Source organism: Leuciscus leuciscus (genome assembly GCF_965113295.1).
Source record: "Leuciscus leuciscus genome assembly, chromosome: 19".
Classification (NCBI taxonomy): Eukaryota; Metazoa; Chordata; class Actinopteri; order Cypriniformes; family Leuciscidae; genus Leuciscus; species Leuciscus leuciscus.
In genome coordinates this window covers 26,219,640-26,242,511 of record NC_138743.1, presented here as the reverse complement: position 1 = coordinate 26,242,511, position 22,872 = coordinate 26,219,640, and the positions used below count along the sequence as shown (strand labels likewise).

At 37.1% G+C, this 22,872-nt stretch overlaps 1 protein-coding gene across 1 annotated transcript; it reads right to left on the bottom strand.

Annotated features, from left to right (window-relative positions):
- Window positions 1-16,501: 16,501 nt before the first annotated feature.
- six1b (SIX homeobox 1b) lies at window positions 16,502-22,483 on the bottom strand. The gene is made up of 2 exons (XM_082146916.1): window positions 21,736-22,483; window positions 16,502-21,125 (listed from the first exon to the last, which is right to left on the bottom strand). Exons 1-2 carry the CDS (start codon window positions 22,293-22,295, stop codon window positions 20,831-20,833), a joined length of 855 nt encoding a protein of 284 aa, XP_082003042.1. The 5' UTR covers window positions 22,296-22,483; the 3' UTR covers window positions 16,502-20,830.
- Between the last annotated feature and the right edge of the window lie 389 nt (window positions 22,484-22,872).

Here is a 22,872-nt window from a genome sequence, read left to right as displayed (position 1 = left end):
AATGCACAGTCCATCTTTTTTCTTTACACAATAGACGGCGTTGTGGTGCTTTTTACAGGTGAAGTCGCTTGAGTGTTTTTGTGGGAAAACAATTACACATATCATGTCACAATCATTTGACAGCCCATGTTTGCCATTTGGCGCTGAAAATTGAAAACTTTTTGTCCAACGAATTTGCACAGAATCATTTTTTCTCCAGAACATTATCTTCCTTTATGAAGAGTGGAACAGAAAAGAATCCAAATACATCAATACAACATTGCAATAACATCATTACAGTGTTTGCAAGGCCTGGGGTGCGTTTCCCGTACAACTATATAGCTCGCTGCTTAACTACCATAGTACGATGCATCGTTGGAGAAATCAACTAGCTAGTCACGACTGTTTCCCGAAACCGTCTGTCGCAAAGTATCGTTCAACCACGTTGGTTTATGACGTCTCGCACGTGGTGGACTAATAACTTATTTTAATTAATCTGTTTAAGATCGAATTAACGCTAGATTTTGTCATATAAGTTACAGACATGGCATCTGAAGACCATTTCTAATTTTTCTCAGTTATTTTGCTTTATTACCAGACTCAATATTTGGCTCGTTCTTACATAGTAGAGCACGTTCGCACATGCGCAGTCTTCAAAAACGGTGCTTTAAATCTCTTGACAAACTAAAAGACATAAATTACATTTGTATGTATTCTAAATAAATAACACGGGTTGTACTGAATGTCAGCTTGCTTATTTTGCTAAAGATAAGGATTTATTCAGTCTACATCTAATGTAAACTAGAAACTATGCTTCTAACGACAGCTCGAGAGCTGTCGTTCCAACCACACAAGTTTGCGATGATGTTTGCGAACGTTCGTTTGAACGATGGTTTCGGGAAACACCAAATCGTTGAACTATGCTGATAACGACGGAACTTGCGACCATAGTTGGCTAACGATGCTTTCGGGAAACGCACCCCTGTCTGGTGATAAAACAAGTTGTGTGCTGGCTACTGTACGTATTTGTTTCCAATGGGTTAAACCTTGGATCTAGAAGGCCATGAAATGATCAATGAAATGTCTCCATTCATTTTTATTATTTATTTGAAAGGACAAGGTCCTTTGTGAGGGAATGTATTTTTCTGTCGAAACTGGAGACAGGGGATGTAAATATGCTTGGATTTGTTAGAGCTGAGCGCCCTCTGCTGTTAAGACTCATCTGCCAATCTTCCCATACCATGGCTCAAACAAACAAACAAATAAATAGATAGGCTGTGCGAGCAGCTATCAATTAGAGCAGAGCCACTTCGAACACATTTTCGTTTTTGCTTATTTAGTTAGCCTAAAACTTTACATTTGTTGTAGAGCATCAGTATTGTCATTAATTTGAGTGATGATAGGATATAAAAGTGGTATTAATTAATTGTAGCCTATGTGAAACAGTTGCAGCCAGTTTTTCATTTCTTGTAGTAGGCTATAGGCTGCAATTATTTATATATCACCCATTCCAATTGGTCATGGCCTAACGAGTTAGCCAACCTACCAATGTCTAGGCCTAACTTTAATTTAAGGCCACTTGATCTGCACAGATTGCGGAATATCGTTTTAAAGCGATATTTCTATTCTAAAATATAGAGTACAATGGATTTGCAATACTAAAACATTACATAATTTCGTTTATTTTAAGCACTTTTACGGATCGCATGGTTATTGATTGCATGGCCTACAGCTCCAGAACCCTGAAGGGTCGCGGCATGAGCGCGAGCACTGTAGAAAAGAACTCACGGCAGTCAAGTGTCACAAGACTGAATTCAAGAATGTCCATCATAGATACTAGTAGAATTATGTTTGATGTGGGGGAGAAAAACATGAAATCTGTACAGAGGAAGCTGTTAGTAAACAAACTTAAATCATTCACGTCAATAGGTGTCAGCATCCATTGACGCTTTTTGGGACGAACCGTATAAGAACCAGGGCTGCGTTTCCCGATAGCGTTGTCTCTTAGCGCGCTACGAAGACTCTAAAGGTATAACTTAACTAAAGGTATACCATTTCTAGGCGTGGAACCATACCTCAGGAAGCTGCTTAAGATATAGCCATGCCTTCTTACTTGCGACGTTACCAGGTGCTGTCCGTGGCGATGGTGGTGCTGAATTGGTTTACATCGATGGCTCGAGAATCAATTATTCTCTCGTGCAGGGGCTGCTTCACTGGCATTATGTGAGAAAGCGATGTTCTTTATAAAAGAAGTACTTTAGAAACAGTTGAAATTGCATTTATTAGGACTCATGGGATATTATAAAAAATTATCCAAACTATAATAGGCTATAATAGCCTAGCCTACATATTTTAAAATAGTTGGCTATCATATATTGCTGCCACAATAACAATTTCAAATGTTTACGTGCTTTCTTCTCTTTCCCATTTTTGTTCGCTGAGGTGGAGCTGCGATGAAATATTGTTCTTGTAAATACTTTCCAGCATTTTAGTAATAAAAGTGTACATCTTAGGTACGGTGTTCGGCAGTGATCAAAAAGGATTTAAACAGCGAATTTTGAATCTCTTCTTGTAAACTCAGAGATGTGGATTCAAACGGCAATTAAATTACCACACGACCAGTTTGTCAAAAAACAGTAGGTAATTTGGGTGGGTTGGGTGAGAAAAAAACAGTAGGTAATTTACGCGGGTTGGGTGAGAAAAAAACACTGACATTATGGATTCGGACGGCAATAAAATCACCGACTTACCCCGTAAATGTTTAAAATACCGTACGAGCCCATGAGAAACAATTAGCGTGCAAATAGGACTTAACTGACAGTAGCCTATGCTTCCACTAGCCTTTGAAAGCGCTCCGCAGACGGCGCCATCTTTTAGAACAACTGTATCGCTGCCATAGTTTGAGCAAACTCCCCACCACAATCATTCCCTTTAAATAGACTAATAAGCCTTTAATGGTTTACCAGCTGATGTACCTTTGGATAATATAATAAAAAATCTAACAACAATTAGTGTAATTGCAATTTAATTATTTGCATGAAAACACTTGAATTAGCCTGAACACTGTCTGGGTGTGTTAAAACTTCAGAATTATATTCGTATAGACCTGCAACAGTGATAAGGTAAAGCTAAGAGTGGTCCAGACCAACCTTCCGAACGTATGACTTACAGAAGGTAAACTTAACTAAGAACGTTTCGGGAAACATGTATTAACGATAAGGTAGGCCTACAGCTTATGTATTACATTAATGTATTACATGTAGTGTAATTATTTATTACATAATAATGTAATAATTATAAATAAAACATGTAGTGTAATGTATTACATTATTGTAATTATGTAGTAGGCCTACAGCTTATGTATTACAGCTTAAGGTGTAACTTAAGCACGACGCAGCGTTGAGAAGGTTTCGGGAAACCCAGCCCTGGGCCAAGGTCGTGTGGTGATTTAACTGCCGTCCGAATCCACATCTCTAAGTTTACTAGAAGAGATCACTTCAAACTTCACTGTTTAAATCCTTTTTGAACACTGCCGAGCACCGTACGTACGATGTACACTTTTACAGTTTTTCTTGATTGCTTAAACACTATGACCAGGCTTTTGAACTAAAATTTCAAAACCATTTCCCTAAACTATAAACACTATTCCCTTGTTTTGACACATGAGTCAGATTTGTTGAACTGTCCCTGCAAAACTCTAAATCCCTTAATTTATCATTGCTTACACCATGTTGTCATGTATAAAGCACTAGCATTCATTATTGTTCACTCAAGTCAGCACAGCTTCAGCTCAGCTAGCACACAATTACCCAAGTGGAAATAAGAGTCAAAATTGATCACACACCAATCAGAACCTTCAATAGATATAAACGAGTCAGTTCATTCAGTTTTGGAACAATGGACCCAGAAAGACATGAAGGAAGAGGTCGAGGACACTGGAGTGGAGGAGTGGCTCCAATATAGCCTGTGATGTGGACAAGATTCTCTGGCCTGACCCAGACCAAAGACGGGATGCTGAGGCAGAATAATTTTTGTGTTTTTGTGTGTGTGTTGTACTGTGTAGTACATGAATGAATACAAATGTGCCAATGTCTCCATTGGTTGTGTCTTTTGTGTTCATCGTGTGAAAAGGTTTGTGAGGGGGGAACCACATAACTTACCAGTTTTGGAAATGTTTTGAATTTATTGCACCAGTAAGACTATGTTGTAGTGTATGTGTTTGTGAGGGCTTATGTGTGATGTCTGAGGGCAAAGTTTGTTTTTTCAGCAAGAGTGAATGGTTTTGAGTGTAGAGCTTCATTTTGACCTGAAAATGGGATGTTTGGGGAATTGGGTGAGACGTTATGGATTTGTGTTTACTGTATATGAGGCATAGTTTCAAGAAATGTGTTTAAAAGCAATCGAGAAAAACTGTATTAGGCTACTGACGTGCTGGAAAGTATTTACAAGAACAATATTTCATCACAGCTCCACCTCAGCGAACAAAAAGGAGAAAGACATTTTGCACGTAAACATTTGTAATGGGCCGTTATTGTGGCAGCAATATATGATACAATTTTAAAATATGTAGGCTAGGCTATAGTTTGGATTATTTTTTATAATATCACATTAATCCTAATAAATGCAATTTCCACTATTTCTCAAGTGATTATTTTATAAAGAACACCGATTTCTCATATAACGCAGAGAAGAAACCTCTGCGTGAGTGAATCATTGATTCTCGAGCCATCGATATCAACCAATTCAGCACCATCGCCACGGACAGCACCTGGTAACGTCTGACGTAAGACGGTATGTTAAGCAGCTTCCTGAGGTATGGTTCGGGAAACACGCCTAGAAATGGTATACCTTTTAGTTAAGTTATACCTTTAGAGTCTTCGTAGCGCGCTAAGAGACAACATTATCGGGAAAAGCAGCCCTGCTAACAAGAAAAAACTTACATAGTGCACGTGTAGAATCAGATTTTCATCAAAATAATGAAACATTTTAAAGACTCATGGTTGTGTTTATGACTCTGTAGTTTGTTTGGGTATTTTTAGAGTGACCACACCTCGGTATTTAACCATATGTTTTTGTTTGTTGTTTTTCAGTATTCGATGAATAGAAATAGATACGATGAGACGTCACAGAAAAACGTGAGACGTGGATTTCAACGAGATAGCAACATCCATTGCTAAGTGGAGAGTGGTATGTGATTTATACTCTTAGGAGTTGTGCTGTAGGTTCAGCTGTCATTTTATTTAAAGGCACAATATGTAAGATTTGTTGTATTAAAATATCCAAAAACCACTAGAATAAATGTTATATATATTTGTTAACTTGTGCAGTCTACTTTAGGCTAATTATCCCAAATGTTTCCAACAAAGTTTAAATCCATATAGCCTATACCCTCGATTTCCGTTTTTACTTCCTAGCATTTACCAAAGACGCTTTAATATATTTATGCGTTTTATTAGGTGAGCAACAGTTTGGATACCTTTATTGACAGAAAACTAATCATTGTTAAATTACTCAACACAGTTTATTGTTTGAATCTCTTGTTTTTTCTTGATTTACCGCGAGTGACATTGTACCTCATATGCAGAGGTGGGTAGAGTACCCAAAAACTGTACTCAAGTAAAAGTACAAGTACTTATAGAAATATTTACTCAAAGTAAAAGTAAAAGTAATAATCTTAATAGTTACTTGAGTAAGAGTAAAAAAGTATCCAATGAAAAAACTACTCAAGTAGCGAGTAACTTACTTCGGATTATATATATACTGTATATATATATATATATATATGAAGAAGACTTCAGATGCAAAAGCCTCTGAGTGCCATCTGAAACTTTCTTCTAAAACAAGCATTTTTATCAAGCTTGTATATTTAAGTTCAGTAATTTCACTTTAATGACAATTAATAGGTACTTTTCATTGCCATTTAAGTGAAATAACTGAACATAAACGTACAAGCTTGATAAAAATGCTCTTTTAGAGGCACTTAGAGGCTTTTGCATCTGAAGTCGTCATATATATAAAATTATATTATTTAGATGTTTTATTTTTATTTAAATTACTATTATTTTCATAAGTAGATTGGCTCTCTTTGCAACAAAAAGCCTTTTCTCCCATCTGTAGTCCGAAAAAGAAAATCATTGCCTGTCCTTTGGTTTGTATAATAGTAATATAACTACATTTGGATTTATTAGACAATGTCGAAATAAAGTGAATCTGCAGAGTGTTGCATTCAAAGGCAAGCAATTGACACAGAGAAGAAAGAGTTAAAACTCTTCACATGTGCTCGCGCTCATGACTGCTACTGAACATCTGAACACAAAAAAAAAAAAAAAAAAAAAAATGTAAGTTACATCGACGAATCTTCTTCTGTCGGTTCTCCAAAATATAATGTATATTTCTGCAAGCATGTTTAAACTGGTTAACTGTGTCTACGGCAGGCAATTAAAGGCATTCGTTTTCAAGTCGAGTTCGCAGTTTCGCACGCCACTGCGCAACAATACACACAAACTACCGCGGGATGGCGGGTGTTCATAAACTGTGGGCAATGGTAGCTTATTTAATGTAAATTAATGTATATGTCCAAAAAACGGGTAATGTCATACTTTCTAGTAGAGCTATCATGGCGTAATAATCTGTTTGGTTGTAAAATGTATTACCTGAGTGAAATTAAATCGAGTAGGCTATATCGTCCTGTGGAATCATTCATTCACAGACAGCTTACGAAGATGTTCAACTAATAAAGATCTTCATCGCTGGCAAAAATATGATGCATTTGCAGATTTGCTCTCACTTGACTGTACTGTAGGTCCACGGCCACTTCATCCAACGCTCTTGATGTCCTTAAATCTTCCTGTTACGACTCCGAGTCCAGTGTGAATTGAAATCGCTTCAGATGATTCAGTGCGTGCAGGAACTGATCAGTTCAAGTTCATTCAAACTGATTCGCGAACCGATTTAGACAGATCTGCCAACTTGTTTGATGAAGACTTTGAACAGAATCGACTCAAAAGAGTGACTCATTTGTGAATTGAGCATCGCTCAAGCCCAGAAAAAAGATACATCGCACATACGCATTTAACAACACATATTGCATTAAAATAAAGTAACGAGAGGAACGTCGCCCAACGTAACGAAGTAAAAGTACAGTTTTTTCATTAGAAATGTACTCGAGTAAAAGTAATAAGTACCCACATTCAAATCTACTCTTAAAAGTAAAATTTTTCCAAAAAAATACTCAAGTAAATGTAACGAAGTAAATGTACTTCGTTACTACCCACCTCTGCTCATATGACATTATTTTGTCAAGTGGCTAACATGATAGCATATCACAAAGATCTTTATTTGTAGTAAAAGTAATACAGCATTATCTCTGCCATACAATATAAAAACACACACAAATATTTTAAAAAACCATTTATCAAAACAAGTCATCATAGCTTTTATTAATATGATATTCTAATCGATCTACTGCAATGTGCAACAAGTAGAGTAACGTTATAACATAACTTTCCACACTGTCTAATGCATTTTTAGTATGATTGTTTTGATCAAGTTAGACAGCGCTACGTTACCCCACAATTTTAATTCGTCAGATTACCTGTATGAGTAATTCAGCACTTGTTTTATTAGAATTAGATAAAATAATGTGCATTTAATTGATCAAACATAACTGTAACGAGGGAATGAGTCAAACATAACTTTAATCATAACATAAACATACACGTTCGTTCTGCTCCCATGGCTCTCGGCCCTGCCCTGCTTCATACTACAGTAACGTTAGTAAAACTGATGCTAATAATACATTAGCTCATCCACGAACATGATTTCTGCTCGATTCCTGTCTGATTGCTTTCTGTGTTTTCTGTCAGCTGTGGAGGTGAAGACAACAACTCCCATGATTCCACGCTCATTCACAGCGTCATCAAGCTACGCCTTTGTTATTGTTTTAAATAAGCCAACTCTAGCATACTGTGCCTTTTCGTTGTATGATTTTGTAAAAGACGCCCCCTGGGGCTAGACGTCCTCTTTAATTTTTTTTTTCCCCCTCTTGGCCATAGATGGCGCTGCCATAAGCAATTTTACTGAAAGGCTTTGCTCCTCTTAATTTCGACTTCATCTGAGCAACAATTGTGAGATTTATTCTATTTGACACAGAAATTCATTTAAATTAATAAAAAAAAAAAAAAAGTTGTAAAGTTGTACGTTGCAGGTATTCATTTAATTGTAATCCTGTGTTGTTGATTTTTTGTTTTGTTTTGTTGATTTGATCATTATAAATTAAATTTGTTTTTAATATTTTACACTCATAACAATTTTTGTCCCAAAATGAACATGCCAATGGTTGCATTTATTTACTCTATTTTTTATTTTATTTTTATAACACATCATCATCATCCAGTAAATGCCAAACTCGTATCTAAACATGTTAGTATCAGTAAGCGGACATTGTTCTTAAGGGAATCTTGTCCATGCTACTAAATTTACCTCTGAATGCAATTGAGTGCTTTACTTGATAGGCGGACATTTTGGTGGTTGTTCCCATTTTTCTTGAGCTAGAGCTGCTTCTTCAATACTTTTCACTTCCATGAGCTCCAAGTGGCACCTTAATTCTTTAGAAAGTTGGACAAAGCTTCTCGGTTGCTCGTTCAGTGATCTCTTATCTGCAAGGTTGGCATTGTCCTTGTTAAGTAATGTAAGAAATAGGTCAAGGTTATGTTAAGAATTATAGATGTCGTTTTAGAACATTATTGATGGGACTTAAAAGTAACATTGACTCCGCAGTTACAAATATAACATATATATTGATTATCCTTCTACTGCAATGTGAAGCCACATTTATTTTAAAAAATAAAAATTCCATAGGCTATTTGAATGACTATGACCTTCCTGTAAATCTACTCTCACTGTTGTAGTTCTTTAGTCTTGTACAGTTTCAGCACCAAGGCCAGTGCCTTGCAGTCTTCACATGCTTTTTTCCACAAAGTGCTTTTACGTTTGCATTTGTCTAACGGTGCATTACTTCTATTTCTGTGAAGAAGAAATATTTGCTCAGTCAGTATTTTGACACTAAGGTTTAAAAAAAACAAAAAAAATGTTTTATCTGTTTTGGAGAGTGGTTACAGAGACTTTTCTACTGTGGGAAAAAGTCCCTTAACTGTTAACTCCCAAAATTTCATCTCTAATTCAAATGTAAATCCAGACATAGCCTGCGCTTTATGTAATTTATCAGGTGGGTATTACAGCTACAGTTTTTAAATAGGTACATGCTCTTTATTATTTCTTTTCATTTTATGATGCAGTATTTTTTTTAATCGATTACTGATTAGGTTAATCATAAATATAATAGGGACATTCTTATTTTACTTTTCTTAAAATAACTAGAATTTGTTATATCAGATCTGGTGTTGTATGATTAATAACTAATTAACTTTTTTCCCACAATTGCAAGCGTTTAAGCAGATTGTGTTGACTGGTATACAAACTCTCTCCACTAGAGGGCAGCAAATATAGCAAAATGCAGCACTTTTACACCATTTATTCTCGAACAAGCCGTGTTCTTTCATTGGCTTGCGTAATGTCAGTTTCACATAATTAATTGAGTGCTCAATCAGAATACTTTATAAACTACATGGTTTTGGATTGCATCAAAGTTAATTAGTAACTTTGTTACATTCTAAAATTCTATAAACTCTAAAAAGCTCTGACTCTTGTAATGCCCATTAATAACCAAAAGATGGAGGTCTACAATGACTAAGACACTATAACTCTTGACTGGGTATTGATGGTGGGGGATGGGAAGCTTACAATCATCCTGCATCTGTATTGGTTTCATTTTGCCAGTCTATGTGACATCCATTGATTTACTAATGGTATCAGTCAAATACATAAGCATTTTTGTGAAAAAATGTTTACAGACTGACTGTACTGACCAACCACATGGCCTACTCACACAGTCAGACAGATATGAAAATCATAAATGCCTGAATGAAAATAAGCAAATAGCTATAAAAAAAAAATTCAGGTTGTCTCTGAATGCCTCATGAAAAACAAGTGATACACACCACCTGTTGATTGCTATATTATCCAATGACATGACTCCCCTAAACAAACATTTATATTCCTGCATGACATGCATGTCACTTTGCTCTTAATGAAAAGATGTAAAATGACTCTCTTTTTTTAGAGTGATGACCAGGAGACAAAAAGTTCCCCCTTTACATGAGACCTCAAACCTGCAGTCCAGATGGCATGGCTTTAGTGCTCCTTGTTAATATGGCAGCGCATGAATGATGCAGTGACTTGTCCTGAAAACAAAATTGATCCCACAACAGATGCACTGATGGGAAATAGAACATTAGCATGCTTTTTTCCTTTGTTTCTTGTTTCATTATTGGCAATATAAACATGCACAAAAAATGTCATGCAAGCTAAGGAACATTTTTTTCCCTAAGCAAAATGTCTAGATTAATGTCCAGTTAATGTCTGAGGAGGGATGCTGACTTGAAATGTTACAGTAGAGGTTTTATAAATAACTCTGGTCTCTGGTTTCTGCAGCTGTCACCAAAGTTAATTCCTGTTCCTTGTATCTCTCTGAGGACGCTCTGTAAAGTCCTGGTGCTCTGGATTGCTTATATACATTCAAGACCAGAAAACATGCTGTTATAATGGAAAGGCCACTGAGAGGCATGAAGTACAAGAACTGTGCAATAAGACTATTTGTTGTGGGTTTTGACTTTTTTTTTTTTATTAATAAATTCGATCTTTGAATATATTCAAAGATTCTTATCACTGGAATCTATTCTTTGAATAGAACACGTCTATAACATTTTTTTTTTTTTATTTTGAATATATTCAAAAGAGATTCAAATTAAGATGATGAAATAGAAAGGCCTGGACATAAAACATTGGGTTTGATCTTTAATTTTTTTCTGCTTTAGATGAAAAAGTTTTTCTTTGCAGTCCCTGAATAGAATGGTGCTCAACTACCTTCCATTTAGTTTCTTCCTGTATCCATAATTTGAAGCTTATCTTGCAATGTGAAACAGATCCTGGTTAAGGTGTGTTAAACCCTCATGCAACCCAGTAATTCTGGTTGAGGAGTGACGGATGCAGACTGAGCCACTGAATCTCTGTCCTCTTCATTATTATCCCTGTCCCGCACACTGAATCTGACGGTCCTTTAGATGAGACCGGGTGCTAATGAGGCTAAAGCGGCCTCTTCCGTGGGGATCTGAGTGAAGAACACCTAGGGCGCAGTGGCCTGGTTTCACTCTTCTGATATTACATTGAAGCAGCTTCCATAAATTCAGTTCCTATGATGTTAAATTAGATGAGGACATTGGAGGAACTAAGAATCAGATGAGGAAGTTATTTTTTATTTAATTTTTTTGATTGACATGTTTTTAAACAAATTTGCACACACACACAAAAATTATATATTTTTTTTGATCATATGTAATCCGCACACTGTAAAAAAAATATTTTCATGATTTGTTATCACAATGTTTTTTCTTTTGTCAAATCAACTTAGATCATTTATGTGGTTCAGATAATATAATATTTTGAGTTTCTGTTGAATAAACCAATTTCCATTGTATTAACTAAAAGTTTTCATTTCAATGAACTCAAAATGTTAAGGCAACCTGGTTATTTTTTTAAGTTAAACCAACAATATATATTTTTTACAGTGTATTATTAATGACAATTAAATAAATATTGATATAAATTGGAGTCAATACAATGTACAATGGGAGGGATGCAGGTGGTTGGGGTTGTGGTTGACATTGGATGATGTGTGGGATTGATGGCAGGCCAGGGGATGAACAAAAGGAATGGAAAAGGAATGGACATTTTCTTTTAATGCTTTTTAACAAGGAAAGAATTAAAATAAATAATAGTGGAGGGGAGAGACTTAAGCAATAAAATGATATTAAAATGCTATAAATAGATTTTTATTTTATTTTAAATAAACTGTTCTTTTGAACTTTCTATTCATTTTAGAATCCTGAAAGAAATGTTTCACGGTTTCCACAAAAATATTAGGCAACTGTTTTCAACAATAATAATCTTTCTTGAGCAGCAAATCAGCATATTAGAATGATTTCTGAAGGATCATGTGACACTGAAGACTGGAGTAATGATGCTGAAAATTCAGCTTTGCCATCACAGGCATTTTCAAATATATTCAAATAGAAGTTTTTTTAAAAATTGTAATAATAATTCTCAATATTTCTGTTTTCACTTTATTTATTTTTATCTAATAAACACAGCCTTGGTGAGCAGACTTCTTTCAAAAACATGAAATAATCTTATAAACCCCAAACTTTTGAGCAGTAGTGTATATATGTGGATATGTATGATATAGAACAGATAACTAATGTAACAATGATTGCACTCAATGGACTGAGATCATTTTTCTGCATCTAGTTTGAACTCTGGCTGTTGCATTTTATATATATTGAGCTTAATTATGACTTTGGGGCATCAGGCCAAACGTTTGTTACAGACTTCAAGTATTAATAAGAATTATGAATGCATAAACGAACCTTTTGGCATCTTGAATTGTCAGAATAAATCCTTAACCATATTTGGGTTCGGAACCAAGAGATTTGCTTTTGAGCACAGGATGATAAACTCAGGATAGTGACTGATCCTTTAAATTGTTTGCCATTTCTATTAGTATACAATGCAGAGACGATGAAGGACTAGTGATGATTTTATTCCTTACACAGAGCTGTCCAGGCTTGCCTCGGCATAAGAGACGCAGAGGACATCAAAGGTGTTTCCAGTTTGTCTTACCTTATGACTTTATGCTTTGTCACTCATTTAACTCTCACGATATGCTTCAGTGAAGCATGACTAGCTCTGCAATGAGCAGTGACAGACAGCACTAAACATTCCGGGACAGCTGCGTGGACTAGAACATAAAAGAGAAAGAGAGCTTGCTTGGTTTCGCAACATGTGACTGCTAAAGTATTTAAGCTTTATTGCATGAAAACATCTAAATGCATCCCTTTTTTTTTTCTTCTTCACTTTGTCACCTTCTCCCTGAGTCACCTCTCCCTCCGGCATCCTTGTCTTTTCCCTCTCACTCCCTCATCTCACTCTTCCCTCCATCATCTGTTAGGTGAACAGTATCCGCCAGGTTTGTGAGCCTCTTTTGTCTTGGAGCAGGAGATGTTGGCGCAGCCGGATCATGTTTCAAACTTTCATTTCCTGAAATGTTTGAGGGAACATCCAGGGTTTTATCAGTGCCCGTTACACTGAGTGGAAGGGGGAAGGAGCTCGAGTTACCTGGCCGGTCACTTAGCCATCAATGAACAAACGACTCTCTCTTTGAGCTGAGATCAGGGGGCTCATACAGGCCCCCTCCATTATGATTCATTTTTTGCACAGCGCTCACTCGGACACACACATGCACATGCGAAATGTATCATGCATCTACTGTAATAACGATATATATGCTTGAGTTAGACATTTCAGAGCAAGACCTTCAGTGTCAAGGTCAATAAAATGGTTCCTCATCTAAACTATATTGAGCTTGTCTGTGAACCCAACACAGACATACAAGAAGCTACACAGTATCTTAAAGGGATAGTTCACCCAAAAATGTAAATCGTCATCATCACGGTACTTACTGTCATGTTGTTCCTACCCTGACTTTCTTTCTTCTGTGGAATATAAAAGGTAATATTTTGAAGAATGTTTTAACTGTTTTGCCCATACTATGTAAATGGGGCCCATAAACAAACACTATAGACATTTTGCAAAAAAAAATTTTTTTATGTTTCACAGAGGAAAGAAAGACATGGAGGTTGGGAACGACCTTGCCTCTTGGACACAGATCAAGATGTTATGACAGGCTGTCTGTCAGCACTGATCACCTGTGAGTCTCCTCCCACAATGCCCCTCTTCACCTCTGTAATTGTGCGTGTCTTCACCTCTGCTCTCCACAGGAAGGATCTGTGTTTGTCAAGTCGACTTAAAAAAAAGCCCAGTGCGGAAATGTCCAGCGTGAAAAGACCACTTGGTTTGTTCAGTTTAGAGCTTCAGAATATGTGTGGTAAACTGTGTTCTCACTCACCTTGAATGATCTCTTGGTGCGTCCCAATTCACATTCTTGTGCACTATTCTATGACTTTTTTATATATATTTTTTTATAAATAGTGCGAGTAGTGTGTTCACACTGAAAATTCCAAATAGAAAAAGTGCACTTTAAATACCAAGATGATGCACTTAACTGAAAAATGTAAGTGTGGAATGTTGGATACGTCTTGCACTCAACTGTCGGAGTTTTAATTAGGCTATGTAGCGAAGGGGGAGGGGCATTCACTACATGAGTAAGTACATTTGGGACATTGTCTTTGTGAGACTTTCTGAGATCATCGTTATTGTTGTATCACTTCTTAATGGATCTAGACCTTACTTATGATTTCAAGGGATGCACATTATTTAAATTATTTCCATGATATCATTACTTATGATCATTACTTATGATTTCAACTAGGGATGCACATTATTTCAATTCTGTCCATGTTATGCTGATTACCGATAAATGGCCAATATTAAAAGTGTCTATACTATTTTATTTAAATACATTATAAATAAAACACTGGAAAAATCATTCATTTTAGATTCTATAAGAACATTTAAGCATCACAAAATTATAATGTATGGAATAAAAAAATATATTCATTTTACTAACAATTCAATTTAGCAGTTATGTATAGATCATGTTATGTTTCTAATATCTTAAGTCTCTAATGCTCACAAAGGGTTCATTTATTGATCAAATATACAGTAAAATTTTATTGTGCTGCTTAATATTTCAATACATTTTCAGGATTCCTTGATGAATAGAAAGTTTAAAAGAAAATATGTATTTAAAATAATTTTTAATATACATCTTTACTGTCCCTTTTGATAATTTTACTGACCCCAGACTTTTGAGCAGTGGTGTGTGTATTTATTTTCTAGAATTTTCCTTCCATTCTGCCCGTGCATGAATTGTATATTTGACGGATATATAAATATGGAACTATTCACCACACAGACAATTTGTACATTTCCATTCTAGAAAATATACAGTATATACACACCAACACACTAATGTAGGCTATATATATATATATATATATATATATATATATATATATATATATATATATATATATATATATATATATATATAGTTGATACTTCACATCAACTGGAAAACTTCTCAGAAAACGAGAATGTGTGTGGTAGGCTATATATGTGTGAACATGAGTGTGTACATATTAATGTCAATTTATATGAGCCTGTGCACTCTACACATCGGCTCCTCCGTGGTCATCACCCTTAAATACCTGCTCTGTGAACCCTGGAGCGACTGACGCCAAGCTCACAGCAAGTCTGTGAAAAACCCTTGCCCTCTTACTCTTCAGACGCTGCTGATGGAGGACTCCCTGCCTGGGTGACAACTGCCTCCACTCGTTTATCAGTGGGGCTTGGCTTTGAAACCTGAGCCTCTGTGACCGTTTGGAAGTAATCCGTTACCCAGCGCTGCAGAACAGACCATGACCATCGAGGGTGCTGGGAAAGCGTGTGACCTTCGAGTTTTTACTGATAAAAGCGTGAAGTCATGCCAAATTGGTGGAGTAATATTGCTGTCTTTTTGACAAATCTATAAAAGATAATAGCTTCCCCAGACAGGAAGCTCATCTGAAATCAGCTGTACAGAGAGATGACGCAGCGGCAGGTGTGCGGCACAGGTTTAGTCTGCCTTTTATGACGCGTGTTTGCTCAAGTGCAAGTGTTTGTCAATGCATAAGGGAACGTGGCATGCCTTTTTTTGAGGGACATTGACAATAAGTTCCCTGTTGAGTGTACCGAAGTCTGAAGCTCTGATTATGTTTTTTTCTTTTTTTCTTCCTACATGATAATTACAACAATTATTGTATTGTAATGTAAACGTTGATGTCGTTGTAATGGAACACAATGCTGGTTGATTGGCAGTCGGAGAAACGCGCAGTCACTGTGGTGATGCCATTAGTCATGACTTTCCTGTAAGGTGATACAGTGTTCTGCACTGTGCTCGTTCATCTTGCTTCCTTCTTTTTCAGGGGTGCAAGAGTTTAGCTTCAAATCTAATTAAACACTTCTGATCCAGCTAATCAAGTCCTACAGGTAGGGGTGTGGAGCAGAGATGGAACTAAACTCTCCAAGACTGTGGCCCTCCAGGAACAAAGTTTTGCACCAAGGGGTTATATATGTTTGGTGGGAGAATGAAAAGGAGTAAACAAATATTTAAAAATATATATAATTTGCTAAACATTTTTTTTTTATTTATGAAGGAATTGGTCACCCTTTCTTCTGTGGAACACATTTTTTTTTTTTTTTTTTTTTTTTTTGGGCAATGAAATTCAGTGGGTCCAATGTTGATTTAGACCCCAATGACTTTCATTGTATGGACAAAAACAGCACAAAAGAAAAGTGTTCCACAAACGAAAGTCAGTCATACAGGTTTGGAATGAAGGTGCACACATGATGACATAATTTTCTTTTCTTAGAAATTACTTTAATAATGAAATAAGAAAATAGAATGTTATTTAATAATATTGATGGATCATGTTTCTTTGATTTATGAATGTGTATTGCAATAAATGTTCCATTGGGATTACAGAGTCCACTACAGTTAATAAGGGATTCTCAGCATCTCTCCAAGGCCATATTCTTTGACACACAACCATATGGAAAACCACTTTCACTTTTTTTCCACTTTTTTTGTGCAAATGCCTAACCATTCCTGAGCTTTCCAGTGATTTATTATAAGCTGTTAGAACAAACTAACATTTGCCGTCCCACGCAGAACGTCTTAATCTTCTAAATTCTAAGGTTTGTTTAAACAGTTTATGTCTATCTTTTATCAACCATCCGTTTGTTAATTTAGCATTTAGCTGCTGTAGTCACACAGATTCCTCCATTTGATATTTCAAATCTTTTCAGTCTGTACAGCTTCCAAACATTTTGCTGTGTGTGTGTGTGTGTGTGTGTGTGTGTGTGTGTGTGTGTGTGTGTGTGTGTGTGTGTGTGTGTGTGTGTGTGTGTGTGTGTGTGTGTGTGTGTGTGTGTATGCTGTTTGTTTGTCCCGTCTTGTAATCCTATGATGCCTCACTGAGCCAAACCTCGAGGCGAGGGATGACCTGAGCTCAGGTGACAAAAGGTAATACGGGGAAGGGCAGGGAGCCATGAAGCCCACCTGTTCTCCCTTACCCCCCTTAACAACTCCCAAAAGTCTAAACTATTATCTGTGAAGAAAATAGCACTCAGTCATTCCCCCTCCTAAACCCCACAAAGGCTGCTCACATTACAGCCGAACCCTTTTCTTCCCACATGAGAAACACTCTATTTGTCTCATTCACGTTCTGCACAGGCCTCTGCTTTGTGTGCTCACCTTGGTTTACAGGGCTGTAGAGCTTGTGCTCCAAGAGGGAATGGGGAACTGGAAACCTGAATCCTTTAAAAAGCAGCCTTAGTCCGCTATAGAGCTCCAAACAAGTGACTATAACAGCAAACCTTGATTTGAAAGTTCATACCATTTCTTATTTTTAATTTACTTATAGTTATTTACTATTACTTTTTTTCTTGACTCTTAAATGGTTGCGGCATATTGAAACAATCTGTACAGGTTTACTATTTCTATTTGAGTTCAGTATTAAACGAAAATTCTCACCCTCATGTTGTTCCAAAACCCATAAGACCTTCCTTCATCTTTGGAACACACATCTTTGGATGATTTGATGGTCTGAGAGCTTTCTGACCCCACATAGACTGAAGCGTACTCGAGAATAAAAGCAACGAGAATACTTTTTGTGAGGAAAAAAACAACAACAAAAATAACGACTTTATTCAACAATTTCTTCTCTTCCGTGTCAGTCTCTGATGCTGTTCACGTTGTAAACACAGTGCAGTGATTCCGGGTTGTACTTCAGAACGCCGGCTCAGTATTGGCCGGCTCCTGCGTCAGCATGACACGCATGCGTCGTGGTGCTCACGTGAACAGCGCTGGCCAATACTGAGGCGCCGCTCTGACGTAGAAACCAGAGACTGACATGGAAGAGAAGAAATTGTTGAATAAAGTCTGTATTTTTTTATATATTTTTTTGCACACATAAAGTATTCTCCTCACTTCATAAAATGAAGGTTGAACCACTGTAGTCACATGGACTATTTTAACGATGTCTTTACTACCTTTCTGGGCCTTTAAAGTGGTGATTACGTTGCTGTCTATGTAGGGTCAGAAAGCTCTTGGATTCCATCAAAAAATATCTTAATTTGTGATCCGAAGATGAACGGGTCTTACGCGTTTGGAACGACATGAGGGTGAGTAATTAATGACAGAATTTTCATTTTTGGGAGAACTAATGCTTTAAGATTTATTAAAGTGATAGCTCTCCTAAATGTTAAATTCAGTCATACTCTCCCTGTTGTCATATAAAACCTGCATGACTAAATTTCTTCTGTGGAACACAAAAGATGATATTTTGAGAAATGTTGATGTCTACATTACACTCACCCATTGGTTTTCACTGTGAATAAAAAAATAAAAAACACACACACACAAAATATCTTCTTTTATGTTCCACAGGTTTGGGACAACATGAGGGCAAGTAAATAATGACAGAATTTAGTTTTTTTTTTTTTTTTGGAGTGAATTATCCTAAGTAGTATTTTTAGAAATGTTGATAGGTTGTCTTTGATTGTTGACTGCATTTGTTAAGAGCACAGTAACTTAGAATGTTGTGTATATTTTCTACAAATAGGCCTAATTTCATATTTTTTAAATATCCACAAATATGTTCTTATATAAACAATGTTTAATTGTTTTCAAATTATGTATCAGTAAAACACATGAGACTATGGTTCCTAAGCCATTGGCACTGGTTTGCATGTATTTTTTTGTATAGTTTTTTTCTTCTTAGTTTGTTTTTTGACATGAGCAAGGTTGGATTGTCCATTATATCTCTATTTTGTTTTAAGAGACATCTCTGAACAATTAACTCGGTTAATTAATTGTATAAATACATTTATAAATACGAGATAATGAATTAATTTTAGAAAGTTGGTCTGAGTAGCCTAATTCCTTAATTTGATTATCTAATAATTAAAACAAAATACAGAATTTAGATAAGAAACGAAAAAATGTAAATGGTACCCGCGGCTGTCAACAAATGTTTCATTTAATATCAAACTAGCACGTTTTGGTACCCTGGGGGCAGAATTGAAGTGCCCCTCTATGGGCGGTTCTGGGCCTCCATTGCTCTAATGCGATCCTATATAGCGCAAGCAACTGGTTCCGATTAGCGACCGGAAATCCTCGGTACTCTCTGTTAAAAACAATTACACTGACATGCGTGCGTGGAAGATGGGTGGGAGACTGCCTGGTTACTCGACATGTCGCTGGGCTAACGATCAGGGGTCCTTGTAAAGTCTTCCCTTCAGTTTGACCATATTTTAAATAAGCCAACATTGGCCAATTCCAAATAATGTAGCCTAGTTAGGCTATTCTGTAAGCGTTAAAGTTAGTGGAGGACATTATTATTACATAATATTATTATCATTGTCTTAAGATCATTATGCCAATTAGTAAACAACAAGAGCACATGTCAGCTGGTCCCGAAACCCATGTTTGCGTTTTTGCTCAAAAGAAACTTATGAATGAAGCCACGTGAGTTTGCCTCCCGCAGCTGGTATGTCTTCTCTTTGGCCCAGAACCACCAGAACAAACATTGGGAGAGCGCAAAGTAAACACCCCACTACAAACCTAACGATGCACTGCGACCACAAAAGCAACACGCGCCTCCTGAGGCTAAAGGAAAATCAACAACTCCCCGCTTTTTGTTGACCCACAATATTAAGAGGACGTTTGTGACACGAGTAGCCTACATTATATAGAGAATTATACGAAGAAGGGCTATTATCATAAGAGGATAAATAGGGTCATCCAATATGTATTTTATCTACTGATTCATTTAACCATACTTTTTACAATTCGTTATTTAGCTATTGTTCCCAAATGTAATTTCAATTGGTCTGTAGCCTATGTCATTTCTTCTCAAAATATTTGGACACGGGAATTTAAAAAAGAATTGTTTTGGTATTGGGTTTATCTTTAATATTTTAGTTAAATCTAAGATTAACATAAAGAGCGGGAAAAAGTTATTATTTACAATCATTTCCAAACACGTAATGTACTTTTGTAGAATAGGCCTAGGCTATATAATGTGTCTAAGATGGATATATTTTGGGTCTTTGGTCTGATGCATTAAGAGAATATTCGAATGTGTGTTATTTTCACCCTTGATTTAAAATTTTACTTAATTAACCATTTTTATAATTTAAACGTTATGGTGTATTAGCCTATATTTGGAACTATTTAGGCTACATGATACAAAGACATGGCGCTTCATCTGTGAATAATTTTTCACCATTTAATTTGTTATATATCACAGATTTATGGCGAACTTGTATTTTAGTGTTCCACTTCATCTTCGTATTTTATTGGTGCAAAACAGTGTGATGAAATGCTAGAAGAACGTCTTATGAGTTTGAAGAAAAGAATCGCTTTATTAACTGCTTTTGGTTTGTCTTCTGACCAGTTTAACGACTTGGCAAATGTCAGTCCGTAATAGTCTACCACGGTAAAGCGTACCACTGAGTATTTCTCTGAGAACCAGAGAAAAACTAAGGATTTTTATTTAGATTTATACTGTTCATTTTTCCTTTATATATATATATACAGTAAAAGTGGCAGATCTCAGTCTATATTTGGTACAAAATAAACAAAAATAAATAAAAGCTCAGTCGTAATCACTTAAGAACCGAGGTCCACTAGGCTTGAAGTTAAAGGTCCCAGTAAAGAATCCTGGAGTTGATGTGGGTGTCCTTGCATGCCGTGTACCGACTGCGCGGCGCCGAGGCCGGTCATGGAATACGCGGACGCGCCGGGGTGGCTCATATTACCCTGGAGCAGGAGCACGGAGTTCTGGTCAGGACTCTGCGGGGGCGAGAACTCGTCCTCCGAGCTTGACATCAGGGACTTCCCGCCGTCCAGCGGTGAAAGCTGGTTCTGTTTGTTAGCGCCCGTGTTGTTGTTTTCGCTGTTCTCTCTGTCAAAGATAAGGAGATGAGGGTTACGCAGGCACATTTAACATTATCTTGTAGAACAAATACGCTGTGTAAAATATAAATTCGTAGTCTTCTCAAATATAAATCTAATTTGGTCATGACGGATGACTGTGCAAGAAGTAATTCTCACATTAAAATGTATTTTGTACTGAATGGCCATCGAAATGAAACCTTCAATTTCATCTGAAAATATTGAGATTTCATAATTAAGTTGAAATGCTGCTGACAAATATAAAAATGTAAAAAGAAATGATCTGGTAACTCAAAAAAATGTGCTCCATCTAGGCTAAAATAAGGGGGTTTATCCAAGTCAACAAATATTATAGACTATAACGTGACTGAATCAACCTGCATTTTTCTTAGTTATATCAATCAGAACTAAATCCTTAATGTAACAACTGTACATTTTTTACACTGATACGATGTAAATATTTTAAGGACCGACCAAAAGCAGCGCTCTTGGAATCAAACTATAGCCCAGACGTGTCAACAATAGCATCATCAGCAGTCAGCTGTGAACTAAGTGGAATGAAGGGCAGAATTGGCTGTATGAAACGCGTTTTTATTTTGCTCTCAGGTGACTGAGCTTACCTTTCTTTTGCCTCCGCTGCGCGATCCCTCTGCCGTCTGTTTTTAAACCAGTTGCTCACTTGGGTGGTGGTCAGCCCTGTGGCTTCAGCCAACTCCCTCTTTTCCCGAGGAGATGGATAGGGGTTGTGCGTGTACCACTCCCGCAGCACACCGCGGGATTTCTCCTTAAAACAGTAGCTGGTCTCCTCGCCGTCCCATATTGTGCGTGGCAGAGGAAATTTCCTGCGCACTCGGTATTTCCCCACCGCTCCCAGCGGTCGCCCCCTCAGCTTCTCAGCCTCAACGTAATGGGCCTTAAGCCACAGCTGCTGCAGCTTCGGGTGGTTGTGCGGAGAGAACTGGTGACTCTCTAGTATCTTATAAAGTTCCCTGAAGTTTCCACGATGAAAGGCGACTACAGCCTTGGCTTTGAGGACGCTCTCGTTCTTGTGGAGATGGTCGCAGGCCGGAAGAGACCACAGAAAACGGCCGAGACGCTCAAGGTTCCCCCCTTGTTGCAGCACCTCACACACACACGCGACTTGCTCCTGAGTAAACCCGAAAGAAGGCAGCATTGACATGACGTCTGACTCCCGCTACCAAACCGCTATCCTCTAGATGCTATAAAGGAAGCGGAATGGGTGACACCCCGTTTGCCTTCGTTCAATGGGAGCGATTAGGTCGCTTGACAAGATTTTTTGGGGTTGGAGATGTCCTCTGCGCGCGCCGTGAAGTTTTGGGTGTTTGTTGAAGACAGTTTGTTCACTATCGACTCATGTCGCGCTAAAAGAGCACTGCGCGACTGCTGATTGGCTCTCCAGCTGCCCTATCCCCAGCAGCAGTGCAGGGAGAACTCTGCTTCCATTTCCTCCCACGGGGACTCGGTGGTCTGAAACTGGATCCCCCGTCTCCAGTTCTACCTGAGGGAGCCGGGCACCTCGATACTAATCAATTAGAAACTGTCTGAAGGCACCCAAAGCCATTAAAGGGCTTATATTTAATCCTAACAGATTTTTAATGAACAATATTTTGTTAAGTAAACCGAGTCAAATTAACGGCATTATCTTCATTTATTAATTTATGAGGAAAAAGTCGTTCCTCAATTGCATATTAATATTAGGTAGACAATTCTGATCCGCAGCAAAATCATCAGTTGAT